The 15,805-nt window shown below is 37.8% G+C and overlaps 1 protein-coding gene across 1 annotated transcript; it reads right to left on the reverse strand.

The window, feature by feature from the left end:
• Positions 1 to 3,652: 3,652 nt before the first annotated feature.
• On the reverse strand, positions 3,653 to 14,386 carry LOC113045043 (guanylate-binding protein 1-like). The gene is made up of 10 exons (XM_026205161.1): positions 14,236 to 14,386; positions 13,968 to 14,095; positions 13,532 to 13,641; positions 13,228 to 13,421; positions 10,705 to 10,947; positions 9,986 to 10,263; positions 9,285 to 9,497; positions 8,987 to 9,089; positions 8,000 to 8,193; positions 3,653 to 4,023 (listed from the first exon to the last, which is right to left on the reverse strand). The coding sequence occupies exons 1-10, from the start codon at positions 14,261 to 14,263 to the stop codon at positions 3,802 to 3,804; spliced, it is 1,713 nt and encodes a 570-aa protein (XP_026060946.1). The 5' UTR covers positions 14,264 to 14,386; the 3' UTR covers positions 3,653 to 3,801.
• Positions 14,387 to 15,805: the final 1,419 nt, after the last annotated feature.

Genomic DNA, 15,805 nt, shown 5'->3' on the forward strand with positions numbered 1-15,805 from the left:
GCTATTAAAGAAAGTAGTCAAAAGTTTGAACATATTGTTTTTACTATTTCAAATGATTAACCTAAAGGACAAATCACAATTCCTTTGACTGTAACTTCTTGTAAACAAAAAATGGTTACAAGGGTTAGTTAGCCCAATTAGCAAAATGATGTCATTAATAACTTACCCTCATGTTGTTTCAAACCTGTAAGACATCAGAGGGTCATTTAGAATTTTTTGAAGCATCGAAAATACATTTTGGTCCAAAAATAGCACGACTTTATTCAGCATTGTCTTCTCTTCCGTGTCTGTTGTAAGACAGTTAAAAACAAAGCAGTTTGTGATATCTGGTTCGCGAACGAATCATTCGATGTAACCGGATCTTTTTGAAACAGTCCACCAAATCGAATTGAATCGTTTTAAACAGTTTGCGTCTCCAATACGCATTAATCCACAGATGAATTAAGCTGTTAACTTGTTTAATGTGGCTGACACTCCCTCTGAGTTAAAACAAACCAATATCCCGCAGTAATTCATTGACTCAAACAGTACACTGACTGAACTGCTGTGAAGAGAGAACTGAAGATGAACACCGAGCCGAGCCAGATAATGACTCGTTCACGAGTCAAGAACCGTTTCTGTCATACGCATCTGATTCGTGAACCGATGAGCTGATGATACTGCGCATGTGTGATTTAGCGTGAAGCAAACCGACACACAGAGCGTCTGAACCGAACTGATTCTTTTGGTGATTGATTCTGAACTAATTCTGTGTTAATGTTATGAGCCCAGGTGCAGTAAACGCCAATGACGCCATTCTATCGAGCGCAAAAGAATCGGTGAACTGTTTTCTTCAACTGGTTTATTGAATCGAACTGTCAGAAAGAACTAACGTTACTGGTCATCCGAGAACCGATGCAACCGGTTCTTGACTCGTGAACGAGTCATTATCTGGCTCGGCTCGGTGTTCATTTCTCTCTTCACAGCAGTTCAGTCACGTGCAGTCTTCTTAATCGCTTGTTTCGCTCAATGATGTGCCAGCTTCATCAAATCTGCCATCTACAGTTCTGGCAGTGGTTTGTAATGGAATGATTCGTAACATTATTATAATTGCAACGAGTAACGATGCAGCACATAAAAAAAATATCGGAGTAAAAGTATTAAACTCAGCGAAAATATGTACCAAAGTAAAAGTGGAAGTAGGAGAAAAAAATAATACTCCAGTAAAGTACAGATACCGCCTTTTAGTACTTAAGTACAGTAGTGAAGTAGTTCTACTTCGTTACTATACATCTCTGATTAACAGAACTGCTTGCGTCTTGCGGAAGAACATCGTAGCCGGAACTACTTCTCTCTGTTTATGTCTATGAAGAATCACAAAGGTACTGGGTTACTCCGCCGCGGTACCCCCGAAGCAATCTAAAATATTCCGAATATAAACACTTATTATAGGTGCACCCTAGTGATTCAGGACAAGCCAAAAACACGGTTTGGAAAATGGATTCATGGTGTACTCGCTTATTATATACATTTTTCTACATTTTGAACACAAACAAAGTTACGGACCGCAGCTGTGATTGGTTGATTTCTTAACGGGAGCGATGGAGTTTCTGCAAATGGCAATAGGACCACTGGGAGGAGCCAGAGGAGCTTGATTTTTTTCACAGATTATCTGTCTCATATTCTACTGTCAGGACATAATGACAGGTTTAATAAATATGTAAAAAATAGTTTTTTACAAAAGTTCCCTACAGCACCTTTAAGATGACTCAGCTTAGTAAGACAGTATTTTGTAGACCTTTATTTCCTATTCTTTCATACTTTTTTTTAGGATTTAAGCATTACATAAATTAAAGAATCATTAAATGCATCAGTTCAAATATCTTTATTTAACATATAGGTTCAAACATTTCAAAGCTTCTGTCGTCACAAACTTCTTTTATTCCTTTTCCCATTTTTGAGTCAATTTGACTCCAAACTTCAGCCTTAGAAACTGATGAAATGATTTTCTTGTGTCCATTTATCTATTTACTAAAAACAAGGGAAAGGACTTAGGATGAAAGAAACACATGTACACTGCAAATTTTGCCAAGTAGTGACATCATAAATGTACAGGCCAAACCAGACGGCTACTTTTTCCATAGGTGTTCTCATAAATTGCATACTGTTTTTTTTTTGTGTGTGTGTGTAAAATAAGTTATGTGGTGAACATCACTTGAAGAGACTGTTTTACCAAAACTACACAGTCATTCTGCAAAATTAATTCTGCTTTTTTCCCCCCAATGTAACTGAGAAGTTGTTAATGTATAGTGTATAATATACAGTACTCAGCCTCATTAATCAGTAATAGTATAATGCAAAACCGCAGGAAGAAAACATTGTGTACCCTGTTTAAGCTTCTTCAGAGGTTTATTGTTTGTTAAAGGAATATATACTCACTACCAAGGATACATTGGCATGTATAAGTCTTGGGCATGGGCTAGGAGGTAAGGAATGTTCAAGGATAAAATGAACCTACAACATCACCAGGCAGTGATGTCTTCAGCACAGATAAGGAGTAAGAAATGTACAATGCCTGCACAATATACGCAGCAAGATCTTATCTGAGAAATAAATACAGGTTTAAATTTTTACATTGGCATGTTCATAATATGCTTTACAAGTCACAATCAGCCTGAATCAAGACACATTTATTATATTTCACAGAAAACTGCAGTCACTGTTAGATAAACCTTTAAACACAACTTACCACACTATTGTTCGCTAAGCTTTTGTTTTTTTTGTTTTGTTTTGTGTGTGTGTGTGTGTGCACCGAGCAAACTTACTCAAATCTTACTGAAACAAACAGCGGGGAGGTCTCTGTCTTGATTGGGGGTGAAAGAGGGAGAAATACACATGTACAGTAGCCCTAGGTTTTTATTAGAAGGACTATGCTTTGTCTCAGTTCAAAGAATTGCAGTGCATTGCACTGAAAGTAAAAAATATTTTATTTGCAGCAACAATACAACAGTGAGAATCGGCCTTATTTCTTTGCATGAATATTTGGGCAGTGTTATGCAAATCTTCCCACACATTGACATAGACATGTGGGGGCATGTTTAAACAAGGCGTTTTAGGAGGACGTGGACAGGTCTTAAACTTTATAAAGAAGATCTCTTTGGGTTTGAGATTTTAGTCTTTGCATCTTTAGGGATCTTATCTATGCACAAAAAAGGAAAACTTGAAATTGCATCATATGACCCATTTAAATTAAAACGTATTATTATCTTCCTTCAATTATATGCCTAGGCTAAAAACTCAAAACTAAATATTGTGCTGAGATTCACAAAATTCACTTAAAAGTAAAAAAAAACGTCTTTATTATCTGATGAAAGTGCTGTTGATAGATTTTGGCACTAACATTACAGAGAGCTTTTAATAATGTTAATCGGTAAGCTGTACACAGTTATCAGTTGACAATGATATTCAGCCAGTTCTTCAGCCTGGTTGATATATACTGTAGGTCTATCAGTAGTATTCACATAGAAAACGAATAAAATATAATAAAAATATACAACAAAATCTAACATTACATACATTGCATAAATTGTTTAAAGTTACAAAGGGCCCATGTCCTGAATAACTTGGTAACAGCTTTGTTCATGACAAATGTTGGTTCTTGCTTAGAGGTTGATATACTGGTCTTTCAAAATAATTGGCATCTTGTGAGTAAGCAATGCCTATGAACTGATTTGACTAATTCACTGACTAAAGGAATGACAAACTGCTGTAATTCTGATTCAACTGTTATATAGGTTTAGGTGTGTGTGAATAAGCTTGTATTCAAACAAAATTTGATGCCATGGAAATACCAACACCAACCAGTTTAGGGGTGAAGCCTGGTGCAAGGGCTGTTGTTGCAATGCCGATACAATTCAAAACCTGGCCAAATTTGGAGTGTTGTGATGATTTCTCTTTATCCATGTCTGCTTTCAGTCTGTTAATCTCACTCTGCATCCGGGCAGCCTCCCTCTGGAAGCCCATATTTAGAAGAGCTTGACTTTCCTGTAACATACATTTAGAGTATCAGAACAAAATAGGCAATTTAAGATTGGATCAAGAACATGGTTGAAACACGAGAAGCCGAATTTCACAGAAAGGCCCAAGACAACAGGTAAATCTTTGTAAATCTTATCCTAGTGCCAGCTCTGAAGCAAGCCTAATCAACCAACTCTCTCACAGAACAGCTTGCAACATTTACACCAAAGAACAACTCAGGAAGGAAAGGAATTGTCAAATTTGGGGCAAATAACCAAGATGATGGTAAAAGAGAAGCACAGCATGACCATCACATGTAAATCCATGATAGTAATCATGATCACAAGCTCTTTGGATTGACTTCCCGCCACCTAGAGGACAAGAACCACACTGAAATTCCTTAGGAGACCTTTTAACCTCTCTGGTCTTCACAGAACATGTCCTTTACGTCCACAGAATTGCACAGAAACTGCCTTTCCATGTATATATGCACCTAAATGACTAAATAAAAGGACTTATGAGCAACTAATCATTTCTATGCATAACTCCATATTATGTATGTAACCCACACATTTGACTTCATATCATGTGCTAATCACTTATTGTTTATGTATTTTGAATAACAATTTAATAGTTTATAGGATTATATTCATGTTGGGTATGTATGAGTTTGAAAGTCATGCTTTAACTGCTTCTTTCAAACAATACTTTGTCAAATGTATCATATTCTTGTTATAGAAATCATGTCCAAAATTATTCTCTGAGAGAGCGGGAAAATTCGGACCATGTGACTGATAAGATAACGTGATTTATGTTGATTTAGGAGGAGAAACATCGCAACACCCTAACCAAAGACAATATCTAATTGGTCAAGACAACATTTGGGATGTGTCCAAAAGCCCAGTTCAAATACTCAGGACACCATCAAATTATGCTTTTAGTCATGGCTTTTAGGTTTTTTTCCTTGCCTTTTTGCCACTTTTGATGCCACCTTTTTTGTGGCCTACATGCCAGCTGCTCCTCTAAAACCATGAGGAGAAACACCATCTAGTATTGTTATTCTTCTTGCTGGCTTCTACTTTAGTTTCTCTTCTTATAAATTTCAAATGTTGACAAATGTCATTTAACAAAACTATTATGTGGCATTTAACATAGTTCTGAATTACATTTTTTTTACTTGAATATTAAACATTTGAAATGTAACAGAACTGCATATTTTTATGGCAGAGTTTTATAGATGTTTTTTCAAACAACACATGTTTTGTTCTGAAATCTTAGACTGTAAATATCCAGCTTTTAAAAATCCAGCTTCAAGTTTTCAAGATGAAGAGGAAATTCGGAACATCAAATTCAACATTTTAAAATTCAATATGCAGAAATTAATATCATTGAGAAAGTAGGTCAGAGGTAGTCCATAGGGAAGAGTAGATGATCTCCGAAAAGTCAAACCAAGCATTTTGGCAAATTAATAGTTTTCTGGCATGAGCGTGCAGTTTAAGATCTACCTGAACATGAATCGCCTAGGGGTAGCCTAAGTGATTCTTAAACATTTATGGTTTATATACTTATATGTTAGGTTAGCATTCTTAGCATGTTAAACTGATGATGTTTATTAAAAGCACTGTAAGTTTTAAATGTTTATATCTTGTAAATGTGAACTTTGTTTTGGAGCACACTAGTTTATATATAACCTTAAGGCTAACATTCATAAAAGTAAAAAAAAAAAAGGAGTAATGTATTCATTGTAAAAAATGCTGAGTTAGAGAATTGCCTATTGTGACGAGTGGGACAGGGCTGAGAGCCGTGGGAACAGAGCAAGGCCGGTGGAGTGATTGGAAATGAGCGATACCTGCACCACTCACCAGTCTCGAGTCCCATGGAGGAGATCGGAAGGATATAAAAGAGGAGCGACAGTGAAGGACAAGAGTGGACCAGGCCTGGTTATTATATTGTATTTAAATGTCCGCCGGTTCCCGCCTCCTTCTTCTCGTGATTATACAGTTTGTATATTGTTACACTTATTACAGTTTTTTTCAATCGCTAACAAGCGCTTAACCATACTTCAGATACTTTTTCTAAACTCTTAACACAGACTCACACCTACAAAACACAATTGGCCAAATGGATAATTTTCTTCTCAAAAACACATTTTGTTAAATATATACTAAATCTTCATTTCAAAATCGAACACATCTTTCTCTGCACACACCAACTTTACCAAAACACTGGAAATCTGACTCAAAATTAAATTATTCTGTCAAAGAATAACACTTGTTTTCACCTCAAAAGGTACATGCAGTCAATCAAAGTACACCAGGTTTCAAAATACTGGCTATTGTTGACATTACAAAAACTGCATAGACTTTTATGTTTCAGTTTTACAGGGATTTGCATGCAAAACATGCAATTCACTGTTTTACACTAAATTTCTTGGTTAGGAACTGTATGTCCAAATGTACAGTAATGTTCACATTCAAAAGCATTCCAGCAAAAAGCTATTTTTTTTCCTTTACTGTTTACTGCAGGAGGTACAGTAGAAACACGGTATGATAGAACAGAAAAGGTTTGACAGTATTGCTTACAGTGAACAAAATATCCATGAAACACATAAGAGCATTCTGAACAAAAAAACAACAACAGCAAAAAGCCCAGATAAAAAGGGTGGGGGGTAAAATAAAAACAATCTTTCACTGCTCCTTTCACTCCACCTGCTCCTCTCACTGCTCCTCTCACTGCATCTCTCACTGCTCCTGCTCCTCTCACTGCATCTCTCACTGCTCCTGCTCCTCTCACTGCTCCTGCACCTCTCACTGCTCCTCTCACTGCTCCTGCTCCTCTCACTGCTCCTGCATCTCTCACTGCTCCTGCTCCTCTCTCTGCTCCTCTCACTGCTCCTCTCACTGCTCCTGCTCCTCTCACTGCTCCTGCATCTCTCACTGCTCCTGCTCCTCTCTCTGCTCCTCTCACTGCTCCTCTCACTGCTCCTGCTCCTCTCACTGCTCCTGCATCTCTCACTGCTCCTGCTCCTCTCACTGCTCCTGCACCTCTCACTGCTCCTCTCACTGCTCCTGCTCCTCTCACTGCTCCTGCATCTCTCACTGCTCCTGCTCCTCTCTCTGCTCCTCTCACTGCTCCTCTCACTGCTCCTGCTCCTCTCACTGCTCCTGCATCTCTCACTGCTCCTGCTCCTCTCTCTGCTCCTCTCACTGCTCCTCTCACTGCTCCTGCTCCTCTCACTGCTCCTGCACCTCTCACTGCTCCTGCTCCTCTCACTGCTCCTGCATCTCTCACTGCTCCTGCTCCTCTCTCTGCTCCTCTCACTGCTCCTCTCACTGATCCTGCTTCTCTCACTGGGCCCCTTGCTCTTACTCTTCCTCGTCCATACATTACAGTGTTTGTCTTTTTCTGTTTCTGTTTCCAAAAACATCACTCTTCAAAGTCCTCCTTTTATTGTATAAGTGTCAATGTAATAGAAAATAACCCCTGCCAATGAGTCTAAGCCAGATTGGAATCATCTGTGGTTGGCCCAATTTACACAACATAAATCAGCTGAGATAAATTGTTTTTTAACTGATATCATCGCAGAAGCAGAGGTTTTTATACTGTATCTAAGGTTTGGAACATTGTTTTTGCTATTGTGGGATGTTGTGTGTTAACATTTGTAAATACTACAAAAACGATCCATAATTTTGTTGGGAGGTATAGCTTGTCTGTTCAAAAAATGTAAGCATTGTGGAAATGTGTTCAATGACTCCATATTGTGTGAAAACGACATGAAATGTGTGAATGGTATGGCCACAATAGACAGATGCTGTGCTAATTGTGTTTAGAGTTTTGAAAATGTGACAACTGATCGGACAAATGCTTGTTAGCGACTGAAAAAAACTGTAATAAATGTTCACCTTTTGATTATTGCTGATGCCTCTAGTCTAGTTATTATGTGTCTGATTGAAAATTTACAACCTATTTTGGGTTATATAAATCCATTTAAAACAGTTCTTACTCTCAGTTTGGCTTCAAGGACTCGTTTATTGTCTCTTCTCATTCTGTCCTGCTCTCTTTCCATCTGATGAGTGATCTGAATCACATGCTCATCATGGGTTCTCTGCATGTCTTTAAACATCTGCTCCTGTAACCAGTTCTGTTTCTTTAGGCTTTTTTTCTGCTGCTTTAGAACCTCTGTCTTCATCTTCTCCCCTGCAAAGGGACAAAGAAAACTTTTAACTGTGTTTTACTGAACACATCACTCTTGCTGTGTGGATTGTCACTGCCATCCTTTTACATCCATTTCTACTAAAAATATCTTAACTACATGGCTGCATGCTTGAATTTATCTGCTTGTCAGTGGATATAGCTGAAACAGCTAAACACGTTCATTAGAAAAATCGACTAAAAATAAAGTAATGTGACATATGGCCAAGTATGGTGACCCATACTCAGAATTCGTGCTCTGCTTTTAACCCATCCAAAGTGCACACACACAGCAGTGAACAAACAGACATCCAGAGCAGTGGGCAGTCATTTATGCTGCAGCAGCCAGAGAGCAGTTGAGGGTTCGGTGCCTTGCTCAAGGGCACCTCAGTCATGGTATTGAAGGTGGAGAGAGCACTGTACATGCACTCCCCCCACCTACAATTCCTGCCGGCCTGAGACTCGAACTCACAACCCTTCGATTGCGAGTCCGACTCTCTAACCATTAGGCCACGACTTCCCCTGAACTCCCCTTAACTCCCCATAACTCCCCATAACTCCCCATAATTCCCTATATTTAAGAAAGCTTAATGGCTGCATGTGTTCACATACATTTAGTCTTGCAGTTTACTTGTGCATGCACACCCAGCAATATGCAGTATGAAAGCTTAACAGATATTTAGAATAGAAATTTATGAGTATATATATATATGTGTATCGTCTTGTGTATCATATAATTCTGTCAATCAGCCTTAATTGATAGCATGATAGAGAAGTGTACAGCTCATTTGATTTGTACCCTCTTTCTCCTGTTCTGCTGCACTGAGAGATTGATCAGCTTGTAGAATCATTTTTCCAATATTTTCTTTTGTCTTCAAAAACTTGCTCAACACTTCTTCACTCTGTAGATAAAAACATATATTATATTCAAAGCATCATTCAAAATGTCTGTTTGCACAATTACAGTTTTAAATTAGGATTTGTTACAAAAAACAAAAACTTAATACATTTACTTATCCTTTTGTCATTCCAAATCTGTTTGTTGTTTATTTGTGTTTTTTACCATTATTTGTGATTGTGATATTAGTGTTTTGTACCATTATTTGTGAGCCTGTTCTTGCTCTGTACTCTTCTGCCAGCTGTCTGAACATGTCTATGTACTTTTGGGATCCTCCAGGCTTCAGGTATGATCCGTCAGAAATTCCTTTTTCCAATGCATCAAACACATCATGCAGAACTTCCTCACACTGCATGCGAGATGCATCATAATTCTGCTGGCACATCTGTTGATATTCATCATTAATCTTTCCCTAAAATGCAAGAAGCAATAAGAGAATTTGTAAAAAATTGTTTTAAATATGTGCATTTTCAGTTTTGATCAGAATGATCTGCATTCATAGTTTGGTTGGTCCTCCGACTTATAGTCAGATGCGACTTATTTATCAAAATTAATTGACATGAACCGAGAGAAATGAACCAAGAGAAAACATTTCCGTCTACAGCCACGAGAGGGCTGAAAAAATAGAGCGCCCTCTCGTGGCTGTAGATGGTAATGTTTTCTCTTGTTTCTTGGTTCTAAATAAATGCAACTTATAGTCCAATGCGACTTACGTATTGATGCGACTTATACCAGGTGCGACTTTTAGTCTACAAAATACGGTAGCTACCTCTTATTATGCAAGACTATAGGCTTCTTTTGCCATGTTCCTAAGACATGGTGTGTCTTCTGTTGCCTGACTGTCTCTTTTTCTGTCTGTCTGTCTATCTTAGTTACTTTGATGTGTGTTTCAGCAGGTACCATGAGCTCTTTTTGGTAGATCTGGCAATTGTCATTGAAGGACACAGTGATGAAAACTTCAATGGCCGCCTTCTCTGCATCTGTGTGGATGTTGGACAGCTCTTCTGGGCACATTGGAAGCTGAACTGAGTTGAACATCTCTGTCATGTAGAGCTGCAGGGCCTCCTCCACTGCACGGACATTCTGGATCTTAGCCAGAGACACCACTGCGTTCTCCAGACACGGAATCTTCCCGCTGCGGATCGCCTCAACATAAACCTCAGCAAGATTACCCAGAGCTGTTAGGAAACACAATAGTTAAGTCAGACATCTATTATTTCTTTCGCATTTCATTGCTCTGCTTAATGGTGTAATAAGTGACTTTTTAAAATAACACATAAAATGTCCCAAATACCAGACTAATTTTAGTGTCCTGAGTAATCATACTTGTCTTTGTAACAGCCATAAACTCTAAACATCAGTTAATTACAATCTTTGAACGCATATGTCTATTTCAACCAATGGGAAGGGTACTTTGGACATGCTGTTTAGCTGAATAAAGGATGGTAAGATAAAAAATTGGGTTTTCTTTTTGGCACAATTAATCATTTAGAGAAGCTATGAATCACACAGTAGAAAATGCTCAGATTTCTACAGAGCGATAGAAATTATGCTAATCAAAATTTTATAACAATGTTTTTATGCATTTTTTTTACAAGTAATTCTGTAAAGACACAAACCTGTTCCAGTAATTGTACGACTGCCACTGACAGTTTTTGTCTCTGAATTGTTGTAGATGTAATGACAGAAGGTGTTTGCCTGCTCAAGGAACTTTGAGTCCAGTTCTTTCTCAGTCAACTCCTCCATTTTCCACATGTTTTGTGTACTAGCAGGTCGAGGGAAGACAAAGCACTTCCTCTCCGCAAAGAAATTCCGCAGACAGCGGCGTGGCAGGTTATACTGCACAGTCTGAGGTGAGCTACCTAAAATAAGATAATTATTAATCATCAATGATATCATATGATATCCACTATGGTTAAAATTTCTCAATGGTTGTGTAAAAACAACATTTTTACCCTGTCAAAAACAGCTCTGTTTTCAGTTAACTGTTTTAGTCCATGTTGCTTTAAATGCTAGTGAGCTCTGCTCACCCACCCCTCTCTTCCGTGGGGTGACAAGCAGACTGTAAACTTCAGCCGTGAAACTTGCTAATTGGTACATATTAGGACAGATTCATGAAAAAGATGCATAAAAAAACTTCTAACTAACTTCTGTAGATGAAGCTTGATCACAATGAATCACGTGAACAAACGCATTTAGGCAGATTGGTTTATTCCCTTCAAAAACGTAAGTAACGTTAATCCTCTGCATCTTTAGCGGCTCAGAATGTCGGGAATAAATGAAGAATGCTCATTACTACATCCAACAACAAAACAGCTCAATCGTTTAATTGGCGATGTTCTTGTCAAATCAGGGCCAGGTTTCCACACTGTAAAACCGAACAGTGAAATTAATCAAATGAAATTAGTTAATTGCACTCAAATAATAACGAAAGTTCATTGGACTTAATTTAAATAAGTTCTGTTAACTCAAAAATTTGTTGTAGTGAGGTGAACTTAAAATGATTGTGTTTTCTAGTTCCCAGCATGCTTTGCATCAGAAAACAAGGAAAATAAATATAGAAATTAAGTGTTATTTTGTGTGTTTTTACACAAGATTAACATAGAGGGACATAAGTTAATACATAAATGTTGTGTTATATTAGATTTTACAAAGGTTTATGTTATGTTGGATTTGTAGTGTTACCGTTGTGGTGAAGAGTAGAGCCTGTGGTTAGACTGAGGATGGACAGCAAAAGCCTAATTTTGAGTGTATTTCCCACATTATAGGAGTTGAAAAATAGATCAAATTATGAGTGAATGACTCCCTAATTATAAGTTCAGAAATATAATTGTTTAAGATAACTCTGAGATAATTTAAGGCAACTGGAATTAATTTTTTTAAGTTTATGTAAACTTAAAACATTTAAAAACATCACTTAAATGTTTTTGTGTAATCTGTTACAAAATATTTTTTGAGTTCTGTGAACTTATCAGGGTTTACAGTGCAGATAACAATTGATCTTAGTGCTTAAGAACGTTTTCTACGAGTCATCTTGCAATCGTTCCTTATTGTTTCACGTGTGTTTCCCAAAAATGCATTTAACACAGTCGCACGTAAGCTGTGCTTTAAGTGCCACTTAGGAGTCCCTATCCGTTTGTCAAGTGCTAAAAATGTCACCTTATAGAATGGCTCATAATTGTAGTACACAGTCTTTTATTGAAATGTTAACCTAATGCTGCGCTTCAGACAGACAACTTGGATATAATAACTATAGTACAATACAATATCATATTATATTAAGTGTATAATATTATACTTTACATAATAATATACTTTATATATTTATATATTATGTCAGGTAAAAAAAAATGTTAGCCTGAATGCACTGTAAGTCGCTTTGGATAAAAGCATCTGCTAAACGAATAAAATTATTTGAATTGATTTATTTATATACTGTATAGAGAGAGAGAGAGAGAGAGAGAGAGAGAGAGGCGTTATTTCCGGGTACAATACATAGCTGGTGACACCAATTGTATTCAAACCCCTTATAAAAGTGATTTCTGCATTCGGTAGCACTTTATTTTACAGTACGTGTACTAACATGTACTTATAGTGTACTTACAGTGTATTTATCTAAGAAAGTTCTGGTAATACAAGGTAACTACATGGGGTAGGGTTAGGTTTAGGGGTAGGTTCAGGGTTAGTACCTAGTTATTACATAGTTATTGTAATTACTATAATAAGTACACAGTATGTTCATGAGGAACAGGACTGTAAAATAAAGTGCTACCCTGCATTCTATTGCACTTTTAATGTTTGTTCATTTTTTTATGTTAGGCAGAGAAATTTAATGTTGCTGCAATCACTCTTTGATCAGACCATAATAGATTTAAATGTTATCTTGTGTTAACAATTTTCTTTTTAGTGTTGTAAGCAGCCAAGTAAAATGACACTACACCATATCTTGGACTAAGATGGAATGAAAATACTACAAACTGGGTCGGATGGATGGCTGAAACGTGTTCAAAACTTAAGTGTCTAAAAGGACTTGTAATTTGTGTATTTCCACATTATCTTAATTTCTACATAAAATTTAGATGTCCATGCACTCTGAAAGTAAATATGTACTGTATGCGTTTAGTGTCAACTCTGTTATTCACCATTTTTTAATTCCAATGCACCCTCCAGATAATCGTCTGATGTTATTGGTTTATCCTCCTTTTTCAGTTGCAGAGTGAAGTCACGAACAGCCCAGACAAAAGATGGAAAAACACTCATGAAATCTGCTGACTCATTCTCATCTTGACTCTCTTCTGCCTTCACACGAATGTTCTCCGTCAGTTCTGTAACATAGCTACATTCAGCGCAGTTCAGGAAGAGTTATATTGCTGCTACGAGAGAGTGTTTTCAATCTATTGCATTTGTATGTGCATGTTTTGTTTGTTTATAGTGTGAGAAGGATACTGCAGCTTTTCCAGTGCCATGTTATCAATGACTCCTAAGCTGTTGTACACTAGAGTGCTGCTGAGAAGAACAGCCAGACAGAAGATCCATGTGTCATGTTTCTCATCTCCCTGAAATGGTAAAAGACTGTCAGCCACAATAAGCAGCTGTCTATTTTCGTTTTTTTTTTTTTTTTTTAATACAGTAAATTTACCTTTACCAGCAACAGACCATACTGCATTTATTTAGTTTAAAACAGTTTGTTTATACTAAACAATGTTTGAGCATCATTTGAGAGTAGTGTTGTGGCCCTGTGAGCGAAGTTTAAATAACATATCCATGGCAGGTTGAATAGATAATGAAAACTGAATGCACAGATCAGGCGATGAAAGTTGAAAGATCCTGTTGCTATAGAGTTAATATTGCTATGAAAACACTGTGGATTCTGTGCTCTCACCTTCTTTACATCCCCAAGTCCCTCTGTGTCCAGCAGCACCAGAGTGTGTCCTTTTTTATTAGGGTGAGGAACACACCACATCCAGATACCTTTGGTTTTTGATTCAATAGTGTTGCCGAGAGCAAAGCCTGAGACAGACAAAATAAAAAAAAACAAATTAAGATGCCCAAGATGACAAGAAAAATTATTTGAAATATTTTTTTTCAATATCATTTTAGTAGCCTGACAGCACGTGAGGAAGATTTTAAGCCATTTCTTTAAGCAAAACCTGTCTGTTGTCCTGCCAGGCGGTTCATGAGGTAAGATTTCCCAGTACGGTAGAGTCCCACCACAGACACCACCACCACCGGCTCCTTGATCCCATCCAGAATGTCTATGGCCTCTTTTCTCACACGCAGCTTCCCATTTTCATCATTTTCAATAAAACAAACCGGAGCGGACGTAAACCCGCCACACGCCATCACTCAAAAAACATGACGCAAAAAGTTACATGAATGAAATAATAAACAAAGTAATATTTTTGAATAAACAAAGTCAATCTGGTGATTTTATACTTATACAACAATAATAAAACTTAATTCTGAATGTTAATTACCTCAAAAGAAGTTGAATGCCTGAATTTGTTGTCGTCGTTAAAAATATATATATTAATAAACTCTCTCAGGCTCTTCGTGTCTAACAGGTTTGTTCTCTAAAATGGTATGCCTACTAAATATGGGTGTGCGAGTGACGCTGTCACGAAAGTGCAAGTATTCTTGTTATTGGATAGTAAACAGGTAACTCAGTTTAACGTCATCTCAAACAATAATTTACCTGAAAACTACAGGAGTGGGAAACAGCATCGGTAAGATCTTCTAGTGACTAAAACATATCTTTTAAGGTTGATCAACGTAAGCGACTTTCTTTTCTTGTATGTGGCTTAAAAACACTTACAATAGTCTTTACTACAAAACTATAACGTCATGAATGATTTCGAATGGGCTATTGCTGTGGAAGTGACGATAGATCTAACATCTTTCTCTCTTTTGACTGCCCTGTTCTATTTCCGTATGTTTAAGATTTTTGAAAGTCGTGGAAATGCAATAGTAGGTTTTTCTTGCCTTTGGGGTAGTTTGGAAAACAAAAATAATATTTGCTATGCTCTTCCATATAGCCTTCCTTTAAAAGCTCAACCCTGTAAAAAGAGTTATTCTGCATTTCAAACCCGGAAAACTCATCCATTGTCTCCTGGTGAAAGAGACCTGTCAATTGACAATCATTTGCATTGTGCTGGTGAGAGTGATTAAAAGTCTTTCGACATGATGACTCATTATTGTGTGTATGTGTGTGTGTGTTTTGAGCGAATAGGGACCAACAAGTTCCTCTTCAGGAACTCGAGCTGCGTCGAAACGCTTTGGGGAACGCGTTTAGCGTGAGCGACTCTGAATATCATATCTAATCTGTTTTATAGAAGAGCATGACGTCACGGGCGGGGTGACGTAAGCGACCAGGAAGCTATAAAGGCACGAGCCGCGCAGCTGTCTTCAGCTTCGCGTATTTTCAGCAAGCGCTCTGTGTGTGCATGCGCCTGCACTCTCTGGGTTCGCAGATAAGATCTGCTGGAGGGTATGGAGACGGGCGCATCCCTATCTCCTACCTCACCCGCCAGATCTGCCCGATCTCCGGGTGCGGAAGCCCGAGTGCCGCGGTCCTTCCCCCTGAGTGACGGCCGTGACGCACCGCCTTTTTTTCTCCGAGGAGATTGAAAAGGAGGGCGTCGATGAGCTCGCAGTTGCACAAACAGTTACACAAGCATCAGTTTCACAAGCATATTATGCCTAACTGCATAACGAGCAGCA

This window comes from Carassius auratus, chromosome 27, assembly GCF_003368295.1.
Source record: "Carassius auratus strain Wakin chromosome 27, ASM336829v1, whole genome shotgun sequence".
NCBI classification, from domain to species: Eukaryota; Metazoa; Chordata; class Actinopteri; order Cypriniformes; family Cyprinidae; genus Carassius; species Carassius auratus.

Excerpts from the sequence above, each read along its gene's own strand:
- LOC113045043 (XM_026205161.1), bottom strand. The coding sequence starts at position 14,263 with ATGAACCGCCTGGCAGGACAACAGACAG. Across the intron at positions 9,498-9,985 it reads TCTACCAAAAAGAGCTCATG|GGAAAGATTAATGATGAATA; the intron begins GTACCTGCTGAA and ends CTTGCATTTTAG. Across the intron at positions 4,024-7,999 it reads TCCTTGAAGCCAAACTGAGA|GAAAGTCAAGCTCTTCTAAA; the intron begins GTAAGAACTGTT and ends TGTATGTTACAG.